At 41.2% G+C, this 15,507-nt stretch overlaps 1 protein-coding gene across 2 annotated transcripts; it reads left to right on the top strand.

Annotated features, from left to right (window-relative positions):
• The first annotated feature begins 5,489 nt into the window (after positions 1–5,489).
• LOC124702319 lies at positions 5,490–9,421 on the top strand. 2 transcript variants are annotated; one of them, XM_047234445.1, is made up of 8 exons: positions 5,490–5,771; positions 6,116–6,253; positions 6,627–6,866; positions 7,844–8,039; positions 8,126–8,330; positions 8,611–8,753; positions 8,843–8,881; positions 8,978–9,421. In XM_047234445.1, exons 1-8 carry the CDS (start codon positions 5,551–5,553, stop codon positions 9,158–9,160), a joined length of 1,365 nt encoding a protein of 454 aa, XP_047090401.1. In that variant the 5' UTR covers positions 5,490–5,550; the 3' UTR covers positions 9,161–9,421. The 2 variants fall into 2 exon arrangements, with proteins under 2 accessions (XP_047090401.1, XP_047090402.1); XM_047234446.1 differs by lacking the exon at positions 6,116–6,253.
• The last annotated feature ends 6,086 nt before the right edge of the window (positions 9,422–15,507 follow it).

Here is a 15,507-nt window from a genome sequence, read left to right as displayed (position 1 = left end):
ATGCCCTCAGCTATTAACTTCAGTAATTAAATTGACTCTTTTCTCTGAAAAGATTTTGTAAAGGGATCTGTTTAACACTCGGAAGTGACTATTTCTGAATACATTTGCATTTCTTCTGTAGCAATGACTTAATGACTGCAATTTTATTTTTTTGAATCAGTGTTTAATTTTTGTTCTTCTGCAATTGTTTTTTGTGTAATTGGGTCCGAAACATGAATGCATGAGTATCTCAGCAATACTTGTAGCTTGTTTGCACTGGCACGGAGCTATGAATATTATTATGTCTCAGCATTACTTTTAGCTAGTGTATGTTGGTGGAAAACTATGAATATCCCCTTTTTTCTTTGTTAGATATAAATATATGATATGGTCAAAAGCCCTTTTCTTCTTCAGATTACTCTTGCATTGTATTTTCCGTAGCAAGGAAGTTAATGTAGAACAGGTACAAAAAGGTACATTTTTTAATTGAAATATATATATTCTGCAAGAATGTTAGGCTATTCATGGTATGCAACAGTTTCCTTCTAAGTGTATTTGCCTGTTCACTCTGAACATGCATTCTGTGAGTGGGTGTGCAACTGATGTATGTTGGTTAGGCAATTATCTCATCAGGTATCCTGTACTTTGGTTGGTAGTTGATTCGGGAATCAGATAGTTTTGAGCTGGCTTGTTTCTCTTTGTTTCCATGTTCTAATTAAAAAAATTCCCATGAAGTTTTGACACTTCTTCTTTGCAAAAGTACGCCTGCTTCTCTCCGTGAAATCCAGCCATCTGACGGGGTCATGGTTGTGTGTTTTGACTTTTGATGTTTGATATATAATAGTGTTTGGTCATGTGGGCACATGAGTGTTTAGGAAAAGAACAGGAATATTTCCTTTCCTTATTTCACTGATTAAAATCTACATTAGTCCATGATGTCACTATTGCACTATGTTGCTTTTGCAAATTGTATGAACATCACATATTGCGTTAAGTGCCAGTTACTTTGCTTAACTCTTGATCAGATTCAAACTTAGTACATGGATGTACACAGTATGTTGTGCTTTCATGCACATCTGCTTGATACTTTTCTGTATATTTTGTGTATTAACTATCTTTAGTCTTCTAATTAATTGGACTACTCAACAGCACGCGATAATATTACCAAAATTCAGAAGGAGCTCACCAATCTTCAAGCTGAGCTATACACAGTTGTTTACCTACTGAAGGTAGCTGATCCTATGGAAGAATCAGCTCATAAGAGGAATCTAAAGCCAAGAGAAGCAAACCCTCAAGCATTTAAGGATAATCCAAAACCAGAATCCAAGAGGCAAGAGTTTCTTTTTGCAAAGAAAACCTCAACAGATGAGAACTCCAAGGATTCTTATTCGATCAAAACACAAGTGGATAAACCTGCCGAGATAGAAATAGATGCCTCCAGAAACGGAGAAAATGCGAGCAAACCTGCTTTCAGCGTACCAAAACAGTGGCTTGGTGACAAGAGGACCACAGAACCTGAAGACGATTGTTTAAAAGAAGCAAATGCCAATGCTGACGAGCCTGATAATTTTGTGGAATACAAAGATCGAAGAACTCTTCTGTCAAATTCAGCCAACAGAAAAGATCTTGAAGAGGCTGCTCCTGGGCTTATCTTACGGAAGAGAAAGTCTGCTGAGCAGACAGCTGGCATTGAAACAGAACCATCTTTGGTTGAATCCAAAGCATCAGCAGCTGACGTTGTTGCCTTTGTGCTGAAGCACAAGCGTGGTCTACAAATGTCCGAAGAGATGGATAACGAGAGTAACCCACAAGCTAAGGGAAAAGGGATTCAAAACAAAAACGTCTACTGGGTCCTGCAAGACGTCCTGCAAGACCAGATAGTTTTGAAGCGGTCCCGGATTAGGAAGTATGGTTGCCACTTGAGCAACTGACAGTCACCAAATGTGTAAATTTGTCCCTTTACTATTGTTGAATGACCTGTAGGTAAAACTGGTGTTGGCCAATTTTTTTTTTTCGGTTACCCATAGAAACTGCTTGGATTCTTTTCTCTCCTATGGCCTGAGACGGTTTTTGGAGGTGTAAGCATTTGAATATGCTGTCGTCTAGAGATGATTTAGTGGTTTGAGGTGGGGTTTCCATTCAAATCTTTTAACGTACTAGTAAGCGTGCACGCAACGCACTCTTATAATCTATATTGTAATGTATTTCAAATCTTAATCCTCTTTAGAGGGTTCTTTTACAGAACACTCAGATATGTCTTATGCCCAGTCATGTGAGTGCGTGTGTAGTGCATAATCCACGCACATGTACTCACATAAAATCCTCGATGCCCTAAGATGTGTAATGTGAAACTATTAAGTAGTAATTATAGTTAGTTTCAAAATAATAATATTGAAATATATCAAAATATACCTGCTCAGAAATGTCATACTAAATATCTCCTGTACACTACGTACTTCATGAATTTTAACGTCGACAAACCAAACCACATAGTGACCTGCATGATTACATATTTTTTACTATACGATTTTAACATATTATTAAACTAAAATAATCATCAGTAAGTTTATGAGAAATACAATTATCACAAAAATACAATCCTATTATCACAAAAATAACCAAGCTAGCTAGTTCTACGTTGACCAATCAATTGTTGGAAATCCCAACCCCTAAGAAGATGGTGTCTAGCTGAAAACATGTACTCTCTCCATCTCAAAAAAAGCCTAACTTAACTCTGTCCTAAAAAAACTGCTTAATTTTATCTAGATATGGATGAACTTTGTCTAGATACGAATGATAAAGTTAAGCAACTTTTTTTAAACGGAGGGAGTAGAATGGAATCTAGAGCACTGGGCAACACAATGTTTCATCTCTCGATCTTGTCATTGTTTTTACCGAGGACATTATTCGTAATGATAGCGACATAAATAGAAGAGGGACTCCATGCCTACGTGTTCGTGAAATCATCACAGCATCTCCAGTCGCGTTTTTCAAATCGTTTCCCGAAGCAACTTGGGGCTTGTCGGGCAATTGACCACACCCAACCTCGCACCTATAGGCCCATTCAGTCTGGCGCGGCCCAATACGACGCATTTGCCTCCCGCCTTTCTTTCGCGACACGCCTTCTCTCCCACCCTCTCACCCCTTCCAAAACCTCTCAAATAGCCGACCATTCGGATAGAATATTTCTCCTGCGTCGGAATCCAGAGCGACGGCCCACTGCCTAGCTATCCATCGGCACAGTTGGTTGTTCACCGACTTAGCCCCGAACCCGGCAGCTACTCCGTGTGTCCACCGCGCACGGAAGGTGTTCGGCCATTTGTTTGGTAGGTGCCGCCGACCGTGGTTCTTGCGTCCCTTGCCGGCGCTGATTTCTAATGATTTTTTTGCTCGTAGACATGGATAGCAGTTGAAAGGACACATATGCCACCTAGAGGGAGGGGTGAATAGGTTGTTTAAAACTTTTACGAATATGACTTAAAAAATGCGGAATAAAACTAGCGTTTAATTTGTCAAGCACAAAACCTATATAACTAGGGTTTACCTATGTGCACCAACAACTTATGTTAGCAAGACAAGCAAGTATATGATAGTAAGATATATAACTTCAAGCACGAAGCTTATCATAAAATAAAGTGCATAAGTAAATAGCTCTGGTATAGAAATAACCAAGGTGACGCGGAGACAACAATGTATCCCAAAGTTCACACTTTTATGAGTGCTACTGAAAGTGCATAGAGCCCCCATGTGTGGTTTTGGTAATTAATGATAATCCCTATGGACTAATGTTTGCATTGAGTCATATGTGTAGAAATTGTCCATAGACAATGCTTGAACCATGAGTTGGCTTCAAGGTTGCAATACGAAGAAATGAGGTGTAAGTTCAAGATGGGTCAACTCGGAGAGATCAAATGCTTGAAGCTTTCCATTCATATGTGTTCATGGATATGTGAAATTACACCGAAGAAGAAGCTCATCCATGGTGGAGTATGGGGAGCAATCCGCAAGACCTCATCTTCATCAAGCAAGCGCAATCAAGAACGACGTTTCATCTTGTTGCGGTTAAGATCGTCATCATCGAGCTCAAGTGAAATGCGCAAGGTTAAGGTTTGCTCTTGATAGGGTTTTTTTCTTACCAGTCTCGTGATTTAGTTGGGAGACCGGGTTATAGATTAGTTGCCGCACTATCAAGGGGCTCTCGAGTGAGTAACTTGATCGTTTCATTCGGAGAGAGCTCAAACCTTTACATCCTTGCATCATGTTTCTTGGTTGTTATTTTTATATTATCCATATGGTGTTTTAGAGCTTGTGCTTATTCTCATGATAAGCTCTAGTTCATCGAAAACAGATTCCGCATGAAATACTTGTTGCGTTTTCGATATTGGAGTTTTTCTCGGTTCGTTGTATTTTGAGGTTTCACCTCTAAATTCCTGAAAAATATATCCCACATTTCATTAATATTTTATCTCCTTGTGGTCTACCTTATTTCATCCTCTTTCCAACAAAATTGGTTTCACTTAAATCTGAGTTTCCTAACTCAAGTTGTTGCATTTTCCCTATTGGAGGTGTTACCGATTTATCTGTTTTAGATAGGTTAAACCTTTCCCCATTTGATCTTGTGCTCCATGGTTGGACTATGATATTTCCCTGAATGATTTTGTAGAGCTTTTTGTTGTGATTCTAACGAGCCCAAGATCATCAAATTCGGAGTTCGATGTGAAAATGACGACGTTTTCGTTGTGGGGTGCGCTGCCGGCCAGAGTGGTCCGGCCACGGGCCAGCCTTAGTCCGCCCAGGATCCCGGGTGATTATGCCTGGAATGGTCCAGCCTTGGTCGGACGAGTCCGACCGACCAGAGTGGTCCGGCCAAGCCTGGAAGGTCCGACAGGGGATTGTTTTGGGTGCGTTTTCAACGGTTATATTCCATTTTGGAGGTCATATATAGCCCCCTTCTTGCCCATTGAGTTGGTTGCTTCTCCTACTCTTTCTCTACTCGATTGTTGACCTTGAGAAGCTTCGCTCCCTCTAATCCCTCTACGATTCTTGCTCATATTTAAGAAAAAGATAGAGGAGATCTATTTAAAACGTTGTATCTCAAAAGGTTTAAATTTTATCATATGTTTTTACAGCTTCACTTTATTAAATATTTTTTCTGCATATCCTCATAGTGGACGGGCGCAGCAAAGCGCACCTTAATAGTCTAGTAAACTGAAAAACGTTAGTTTTTAGAACTAAAACTGTAAATATAAAAAGGAAAAAATAAAAAATAAATTTACTTAATGGGCTGCGGCCCATTAACAGCCGCCGGGTCAGTGGGGTGTGCGGCACCCGGTACCTGCCTACCCGGTCGGCATATAGCACCTCCCACTTGGGCCTATCAAAGGCGTGTATTCTAACGAGTGGGTCTTTCAGCCTTTTTACCCTGGGCCAGGAGGCCTGGACACCCTGGTGTGGTGTGTATCGACCTCTGTCAAAGTCGATCCTTTTTCATATCGATTCCCCCCTCCACTTCCCGGGAAATCACCAGAGAAACCCTAATCCCCTTCTTCCTCCCCGCCAACGGCCAACCCCATGGCCACCGACAGCACTCTTAGCACGGGGGCCCGACGCCCCCGGAGACAGCAGGAGGTGACCGTGTATGGCGTCGGTCGTCGAATTATGGCACGGCGCGTCGGAAAAATCCGGGGCAAATGCAAGAGAGAAGTCACCAGCTCAAGCTCCGCCACGAGTCGCCGCGACCTGCCGCCGGACCTACCTCCTTATCTGTCGGAGGCCTCCTGCTTGCTGGACAAGTATGACAACCTCCGCCGCGGCCTCTCCATCTTTCCTTTATCTTTCGCTTTCGGTTTCTGATCTAGTCGAAATCAAATAGTTTGGCCTAAAATCGATAGAGATAGGTAGGGCTCATTTGCCCCCTCCAGTCGGATTCATGTCGGAACTTGCCGATGTATGATACCTAACAGTTTCCGTAGTCGTAGCGTCTTATCTAAAAAAAAGTGTTCATATGCATCGCACAAAAAGTAAGTTATGTATTGTCTATCAAGCAGACCATAGCACGATGATGATAGGGATCATTCATCTCCTAACATGAGATAAATTGTTGTTCTGGTTATTCAGCCTGCTTGTTTCACTCCAGGTTTGACAAGGAGCTTCTGATCCAGAATGCATCTGCACAAACACAGCATCAAATTGTGTTGTTTATCAATGGGCATTGCTTGGATTGTTGGGTGGACAAGTATAATGAGGATTTCTGTAGAGGGATATTTATGGCATGGTTGGTTTGGGTGCCAATTTCATTCCCTGTGTTTTGTGGCAAGCCAATAAAAATTGGTGCCCAATTGGTTTGATCCCTATATTTTGAAATGCCTATAAAACTTGGCAGACTTGTGTCATGTTGGTAGCAAACCAGACTTGCCAAATTCTGGCTTGCATCAACATTGGCAATGCAAAAGGTGGCACCTAACCAATCAATTTGGATTTTCAGCTGTATTTCTGCCCTCTTATTGCCTTCTTTGTTGTAGGAAGCACAGAAAAGGAAAATATTAATAATATTTTCTTATTGATTTTGGTTGTGTTATGATGGTAATATTGATCATCCATTCACCGCCTAAGATTGGTGCTCATCCAGCCTGCTTGTTCCACTTCAGGTCTGAGAAAAGTGTGGGTGGGCCTGCATCTGGACAAACGTTGCATCAAAACTTGCATGATGCTCAGCGGGACACCATTTGGGTCCGGGAACAGCACGATTGGGGGCTCACATTTTACACCAGGATTGATCTTCGGGGATATTTCTGCACATATCCTAAGGTGGGCGGACCATTTAACAGCTTAGAGGAAGCTAGCAATGCCATTGATCGCTATCTTCATGACCGGCAGGATCCAATGATGTAAAGTTTCTCAACTCTTTTTGTCTATGTTTTCATCTGCTTATTTCTCCTATTTTGGGTACATACATGCAATTGATTAGAGTTAAACAAGTGCCAAATGCTTCTGCCCTCTATGATTTGGGGCACAGAGATAACCACAGTTTTCACAGCATGAATGAGGACAAGAACAAACAACCCCAAGTTAGATAGTAGATATTTCGCATGTTTTACAAAAATAAAAGAAAATATTAGCCTACCTTAATTGAGTAAGCATTTGGTGCACATGGGCACCAGTGCTCTCAGTTTTTTGAATATTAAAAAAATTATATATCCGTGTTTCAAAAAATCATCACATTTATTCTATGAATACATATAAATGTTCCGAATACTCGTGAGAAGTTTTGGTAGAAATTGCATTGTATTTTGAGCTACAGGAAAAAAACAAATTTATGGCTACGTATAGAGACGTATATTTGTCAGAAATTTGTCTTTTTTATATAGCTCAAAATATAACATATTTTTCTCCGAAATTTCTACCGTATCTTTGGAATGTTTATACGTATGTAGGTATTTAATTTCAATTTTTTTGGAATACAAATAATATGACTTTATAGCACCAGGAGCACTGGTGCTCATGTGCTAAAGACACTTTTTGACCTTAATTTATAAATTCTTGTTTTGTGACCACTTAGTGTTGATAAGATGGTTTTAACTCTATATTTGTGAGAGAGCTGTTGAAGTAGTGCATAAATTAATATGGACGCTACGCTACCACTTTGTATGAAGGCTTGTTTTGTTTTTGCTGATTACTGCCATGAGCTATGTCAGAAGTCACGTGCGAGCGGTTTGATCCATATCAAACAATGGTACATGCAAATTTAAACTATTTCTATCTAGCCCTGTTTCTGAGTGATGACACTAAAGTGTACTTAGTATTGGTCTCCACTATTGTGAAAGTAAAATATATTAATCATGAAGAATGCTCTGATCCAAACTAGGCGGAAGGAGCAACATGAGTTCTATGAAGTGGGTAAGGCTAGTGTGGAGAGGGGTATACGAGCCTGTCTTTACTGGCCTGATGGCTCAAAGAAGATGCATGTGATATCAGAACAAATTGATAAAAGCCGTTGCAAGATGCTCCAGTTGGTTCAAGCTTTGGTGGACAAGTATAATGAGGATCCTCTTCATTTTGAGGTTTGCTGTCTCCCCGCCGCCGCGTCCTACTTTTATCCGTTCATCCAATAACTAATTGCTGATGGGATCCATTGTTGTTATTTAAGGATATTCCATTTGAACTTAAAGATGTTGTGTGCTCCGAAGTAATATATGAGGGCGACCGTTGCTACTATCATACCAATTTCACTACGAAGACGAAAGGAGCAAAGACAACTGACAATCTATTCTTTGCGGAAGTCACACATATGCCAGGAGAAGACGGAAAATTGGTAGTCAGCTGTATCTGCAGGGTTGATACTTTTGATAATGGTATTCTGTTCTCTTATCATAAGGATTACTGAAATACTGTTTATTATTTGCATTAACTAACAACTTATCTGTTATAGTCTTTCTGGACTTAGTATACAGTATCTGAATCGACCTATTTGTTTGTGCCTTATGTCATCTGATCCATTATCCTTGAGCTTTGTATTCATTATCTCTCAAACTGGTTCACGCACATCCATGTGTCACGTGTCTCTTTTATTACCTTCAGTTAATTCACTGTCATTATTTAAAGGCCCTCATCTCCCTCTTTCTGTAAACAAAGGTCAATGCTACGGTTGTGGAAGTGATATGAAGCACCCAAATGCTGATGCATACAACGGTGGTCACTCTAAGGATTTTAAGTTTTTTCACATTGGTGACGGATGTCGTGGACCTAATATCGACACCGCGAAGACTATGGATGATGTAAGTATTATGGTTTTTTTCCCGGCAATCTAGCATTTGACATTTTACGTTGCTGTATTCATTATTAATTGAATGTTCGTGTTTGACAGTGGAAAGCTGAGGAGGCAAGGGTAAGAAGATTGTTCGAGGTAAAAGACATATCTTGTGTGGTACATTACCATTTTTAGTAACATGATGTGGGTTACTTGGTTGATCGTTCATGTTTGTGTATTTGTTGTTGTTAGGGCCTTGATGATCCAAGTGTTGTGGCGAGACTCATGGAACCACCTAAGTTTGAGTTTGGAGCAAACATGGCCACTGATGAGGAAGTAGATTGTTTCATGGAGTCGATCATGGGGCCATACAATGGCAGCACTGACATCATAGATGCTAGTACCGCAGAAAGATTTAGAGCGCAACTAAAGTAGCTCGGAGCTTTCTTTTGACTACATAGTTTGCCACCAGGGAAGCCTTTCAATACCAAGTTATGCACCCAAGCTGCTTGCTGTTTCCAATTGCCAAGACATGTGCCTAGCAGAACGTGAGCATTTAGCTTGAGATGGACCCATTTGACTTTATGTAAGCACTTATTTATGCCTGTTCGTTTACACTTAAGAAATCGTACTATCCATTTCGCAAGTGAATGGAATTGATTATGTCAAATATCCCTGCAACTATTCGATGCAATCTATGCATGACTCTTTTCTGGTTCCACAACAGTATTTTTCTTTTCTTGAAGTGACAGTTTCTTTATATCTGTTTAAATCTTTTTTTTTTTTTGAACTGGAACGAAACAGACTTACATCAGCTAGTTACAGGTCCTGGGACTAAAACTACATGCACAAGAGAGAAAATTTATAAACGCATAAAAGCTCTAATATCTTTGAAGATGACTCCAGCCGCCGTACGGCCGAACTTGGGCGAGTGAAGCGCTTCGGCCAACATGGTCGAGTCTGTCTCAATGTGCACCTTGGTCATGCCCCTGTCTGCAGCAATGTGCAAGGCCAAAATCTAATTTATTTTGGTAAAGAGAACAATGCATACAACGAGTATAATGGGCTAACTGAGAAAACTAACACATCTACAAAATGCTAAATAAAAGGAGGGGGAAACATCCAGAAAACAGCCCCATGTCGTACGGGCGACTCGAGCGACGGAAACCCTAGACGCCCAAAGCCCGTGCAGCGGTGCGCGGCGGTGGGGATTTCCTCTATCGTCGCGGCGCCAGGGCAGGCGTTTGGCGCTACAGCGTCTTCTGGCCGTTGGCGGCGCGAGCTGCAGGGCTGGTTGCGGGAGCTGCAGGGCTGGTTGCGGGCAGCGCGGACGGATCTGGTGCGGACATCGGGGCGGCATCCCCGGGAAGGTGGTTTCGGTGGCGCGACATGCTTGGGCACGGCATCTTGCCATGGCGGCGGGGAGCTGGGCTCGAGCGGTGGCCGGTGCTGCCCTCCACGATCTCGTGCGGTGCAGCTCCAGCACCCTTGGCGGCGCGGATCTAGCAATACTCGAGGAATCACAAGAAACCACCAAGCTTAAAGCTTTACTCCGGTTTAACCACCTTATAATATATGCGCTGGTAACATGCAGAAGGAGGATTATTGGAGGAAGATGAAATCTACCGAGAGAAGTCTTTCTCTCTTATGGGTTGCTTGTCTTCTCGTATATAAATAGGAAGAATCATATTCACTTATCACTTTTATTCCACGAGTCACATTCACTATCGCCATGAACTGAATCACCCCGCGCCTACCTTTCCATCTGCAAAAACCCGTTTATTTATTATTAGTTATTTATTTTTATGCACTTTACTTTATTGCATTATCAATACTCCAAAATCCTATCATTTACACTCACCATTTTCCATTTCAGTTCTTGCACTCAATTCACCTAAGACTTGTGACACCTTGGGTGTGACAGGAACACCGCAAATAAATATCCTCCTGGGCTCCTTGTTGGGATACGATATAAGAACCGGAATAATACTTCCACGAAAATATGCACGAATGACCCTGTGTTTTTGCAGGCCATCAGCCATGCATATCAACTGCTAGTGAAGGGAGGAAGCAGTTGGAGGCCGACGCCAGCCGACGCCGATGTGGGGAAGGGCCAAAACCCTAGATCGCCATGGAGGACCACCTTACCCATTATGACAATGGCATTAAAAAATTGGGAGTTTTGAGTCCCCGAGCCCTTAATTAGACAATAAGCATTACACAAACATAGCTAGTATTATAATAATCATAACCATAATTAGATGGAAAAGTAAAGAAGCATGTCACATATCTCCAATCCCCTACATCTCCCAAGCATATGGGTTACTCGCACATGGTAAAGGGAGAACCCAATGATATAATCATGAAGTAAATAATTTTCATCTCGATATTACCGTAGCAAGCCATAATAAGGAAGATCAAATCCAAAAATACAAACCAAGTACGAATAGAGTCTCAACCCTAATCCTACATGTGTGAATGTTCCTCTTGTGTACAAGTGGAATGAATGGTGGAGTGGTTGATTTAGAGGGTGGAGATCGTAGATCGAATCGAAGTTCTTCTCCGGATCTCTTCCTCTCTGGTCTGGGGCGAATGGCGGTTGATCTTATCTGATTTTTTTGCCCCTTCACGGAAGTTTCCACTTATAATGATGCTGAGGTGGTGGCATCCCATATGTGCAGCGATACGAACAAGAAGCGCCCGTATTATTGGTCGTTAAACTCTCCGGAGCCTTGGGTTAAAACGCCTCCAACCGCAAAGTTGTCCACAATACTCCAAATTGCTCAAATGTTACTTCATTTCCCCCAAAATACGTCAAGCACCTGAAAGGGTTAATAAATCATAAGGTTTTGTTTGTTTCGCACTATTAGTGTTAGTCAAAGATCAAACACCGTGATGGCATCGCATACGGGCGGCGATACGGGCAAGAAGCGCCCATACCCGTATCACTGGTCGTTAAACTCTCGAGCCTCGAGTGAAAATTCCTCTTTGTATTGCACTATTAGTATTAATAATCAAAGATCAAAAACCTACGAGAATAAGTGGAAACCCGAGGAAAATCCATAGCTATAAATCATGGAAATTGGAGCTATCACTGACCCTGCCCGCCGACCACACCATCTGTAAGGGTACATTGCCCCTATGTGTGGTTTTGGTAATTAGTGACAACCCCTATGGACTAATGTTTTCATTGAGTTTATATGAAGGAATATTCCATAGGTACTACTTGTATTCCATGTGTTGGATTTAAGTCTGGATGCCATGCAGATAAAATATATACCTTGAGTATTGGCATCAAGATCATCGATTTGAAGACATATATGTGATATGATCAAGAAGAAGAAATGAAGAAGGAGTTCTTATGTGGTGATCAATATTTGCCATGCTCTAGCTCATGCGATAATCAATGAATGATCAAGATCTTGAGTGCTTGATTCTAAGTGAAGAATTCAAGTTATCGCTCTAAGTCGGTGTCATGATAGTCTCATGAGTTGAGCTATGGATTGACTAAGATTTAGAGCATGCAAACAAATGAACAATTCTTTATACACCTCAAGATAGTATGATAGAGCATGAGAAGATACAAGGTTGACCAATACAAAGAGTGAAGAATAGATTCAAGATTGGTCAACACATGAAGCATGAAGAATGTGCCACGAGAAGTCATGTGGTATGGTAAGCCGTGTCAATTATGATTTATGAAATAACCCATTGATACGTCTCCGACGTATCGATAATTTCTTATGTTCCATGCCACATTATTGATGATATCTACATGTTTTATGCACACTTTATGTCATATTCGTGCATTTTACGGAACTAACCTATTAACAAGATGCCGAAGAGCCGATTCGTTGTTTTCTGCTGTTTTTGGTTTCAGAAATCCTAGTAACGAAATATTCTCGGAATTGGACGAAATCAACGCCCGGGGTCCTATTTTGCCACGAAGCTTCCGGAAGACCGAAGAGGAGTCGAAGTGGGGCCACGAGGCGCCGCCACCATAGGGCGGCGCGGCCGGGGGTGTGGGGCCCTCGTGTGGCCCCCACGTTGCCCTTCCGCCTACTTAAAGCCTCCGTCGCGAAAACCCCGGTACCGAGAGCCACGATACGGAAAACCTTCCGGAGACGCCGCCGCCAATCCCATCTCGGGGGATTACGGAGATCTTCTCCGGCACCCTGCCGGAGAGGGGATTCATCTCCCGGAGGACTCTTCACCGCCATGGTCGCCTCCGGAGTGATGAGTGAGTAGTTCACCCCTGAACTATGGGTCCATAGCAGTAGCTAGATGGTTGTCTTCTCCTCATTGTGCTTCATTGTTGGATCTTGTGAGCTGCCTAACATGATCAAGATCATCTATCCGTAATACTATATGTTGTGTTTGTCGGGATCCGATGGATAGAGAATACCATGTTATGTTAATTATCAAGTTATTACCTATGTGTTGTTTATGATCTTGCATGCTCTCCGTTATTAGTAGAGGCTCCGGCCAAGTTTTTGCTCTTAACTCCAAGAGGGAGTATTTATGCTCGATAGTGGGTTCATGCCTACATTGATACCTGGGACAGTGACAGAAAGTTCTAAGGTTGTGTTGTGCTGTTGCCACTAGGGATAAAACATTGATGCTATATCTAAGGATGTAGTTGTTGATTACATTACGCACCATACTTAATGCAATTGTCTGTTGCTTTGCAACTTAATACTGGAAGGGGTTCGGATGATAACCTCAAGGTGGACTTTTTAGGCATAGATGCAGTTGGATGGCGGTCTATGTACTTTGTCGTAATGCCCAATTAAATCTCACTATACTTATCATGACATGTATGTGCATTGTTATGCCCTCTCTATTTGTCAATTGCCCGACTGTAATTTGTTCACCCAACATGCTTTTATCTTATGGGAGAGACACCTCTAGTGAGCTGTGGACCCCAGTCCATTCTTTTATACTCGAAATACAAATCTGCTGCAATACTTGTTCTTTACTTGTTTTCTTGCAAACAATCATCTTCCTCACAATACGGTTAATCCTTTGTTACAGCAAGCCGGTGAGATTGACAACCTCACTTGTTTCGTTGGGGCAAAGTACTTTGGTTGTGTTGTGCGGGTTCCACGTTGGCGCCGGAATCTACGGTGTTGCGCCGCACTACATCCCGCCGCCATCAACCTTCAACGTGCTTCTTGACTCCTACTCGGTTCGATTAAACCTTGGTTTCTTACTGAGGGAAACTTGCCGTTGTGCGCATCACACCTTCCTCTTGGGGTTCCCAACGGACGTGTCAATTACACGCATCAAGCAAATTTCTGGCGCCGTTGCCGGGGACCTGAAGAAAAGTTACACCACATAGATTTCTGACTCCCACGTCAACTTCGCGCCAGCAGCAAATTTCTGGCGTCGTTGCCGGGGAGATCAAGACACGCTGCAAGGGGAGTCTCCACTTCTCAATCTCTTTACTTTGTTTTTGTCTTGCTTTATTTTATTTACTACTTTGTTTGCTGCACTTATATCAAAACACAAAAAAAAATAGTTGCTAGCTTTACCTTATTTACTATCTTGTTTGCTATATCAAAAACACAAAAAAATTAGTTACTTGCATTTACTTTATCTAGTTTGCTTTATTTACTACTGCTAAAATGGCCACCCCTAAAAATACTAAGTTGTGTGACTTCACTAGCACAAATAATAATGATTTCTTATGCACACCTATTGCTCCACCTGCTACTACAACATAATTCTTTGAAATTAAACCTGCTTTACTGAATCTTGTTATGCGAGAGCAATTTTCCAGTGTTAGTTCCGATGATGCTTGCTGCCCATCTCAATAATTTTGTTGAACTATGTGAAATGCAAAAGTATAAAGATGTAGATGGTGATATTATTAAATTGAAATTGTTTCCTTTCTCATTAAGAGGAAGAGCAAAAGATTGGTTGCTATCTCTGCCTAAGAATAGTATTGATTCCTGGACTAAATGCAAGGATGCTTTTATTGGTAGATATTATCCCCCTGCTAAAATTATATCTTTGAGGAGTAGCATAATGAATTTTAAACAATTGGATAATGAACATGTTGCTCAAGCTTGGGAAAGAATGAAATCTTTGGTTAAAAATTGCCCAATCCATGAACTGACTACTTGGATGATCATCCAAACCTTCTATGCAGGACTAAATTTTTCTTCGCGGAATTTATTGGATTCAGCTGCTGGAGGTACCTTTATGTCCATCACTCTTGGTGAAGCAACAAAGCTCCTTGATAATATGATGATTAATTACTCCGAATGGCACACGGAAAAAGCTCCACAAGGTAAGAAGGTACGTAAATTCTGTTGAAGAATCCTCTTCCTTGAATGATAAGATTGATGCTATTATGTCTATGCTTGTGAATGATAGGACTAATGTTGATCCTAATAATGTTCCGTTAGCTTCATTAGTTGCCCAAGAAGAACATGTTGATGTAAACTTCATTAGAAATAATAATTTCAACAACAATGCTTATCGGAATAATTCTAGTAATAACTATAGGCCATATCCTTATAATAATGGTAACGGTTATGCTAATTCTTATGGGAATTCTTACAACAATAATAGGAATACACCCCCTGGACTTGAAGTTATGCTTAAAGAATTTATTAGTACACAAACTGCCTTTAACAAATCTGTTGAGGAAAAGCTCAATAAAATTGATATTCTTGCTTCTAAGGTTGATAGTCTTGCCTCTGATGTTGATCTTTTGAAATCTAAAGTTATGCCTAATACGGATATTGAAAATAAAATTTTTACTACAGCAAATG

Source organism: Lolium rigidum, chromosome 3 (assembly GCF_022539505.1).
Source record: "Lolium rigidum isolate FL_2022 chromosome 3, APGP_CSIRO_Lrig_0.1, whole genome shotgun sequence".
In the NCBI taxonomy this organism is placed as follows: Eukaryota; Viridiplantae; Streptophyta; class Magnoliopsida; order Poales; family Poaceae; genus Lolium; species Lolium rigidum.
Note: the sequence above shows the minus strand (reverse complement) of the source record. Positions and strands in the feature narration are given on the sequence as shown.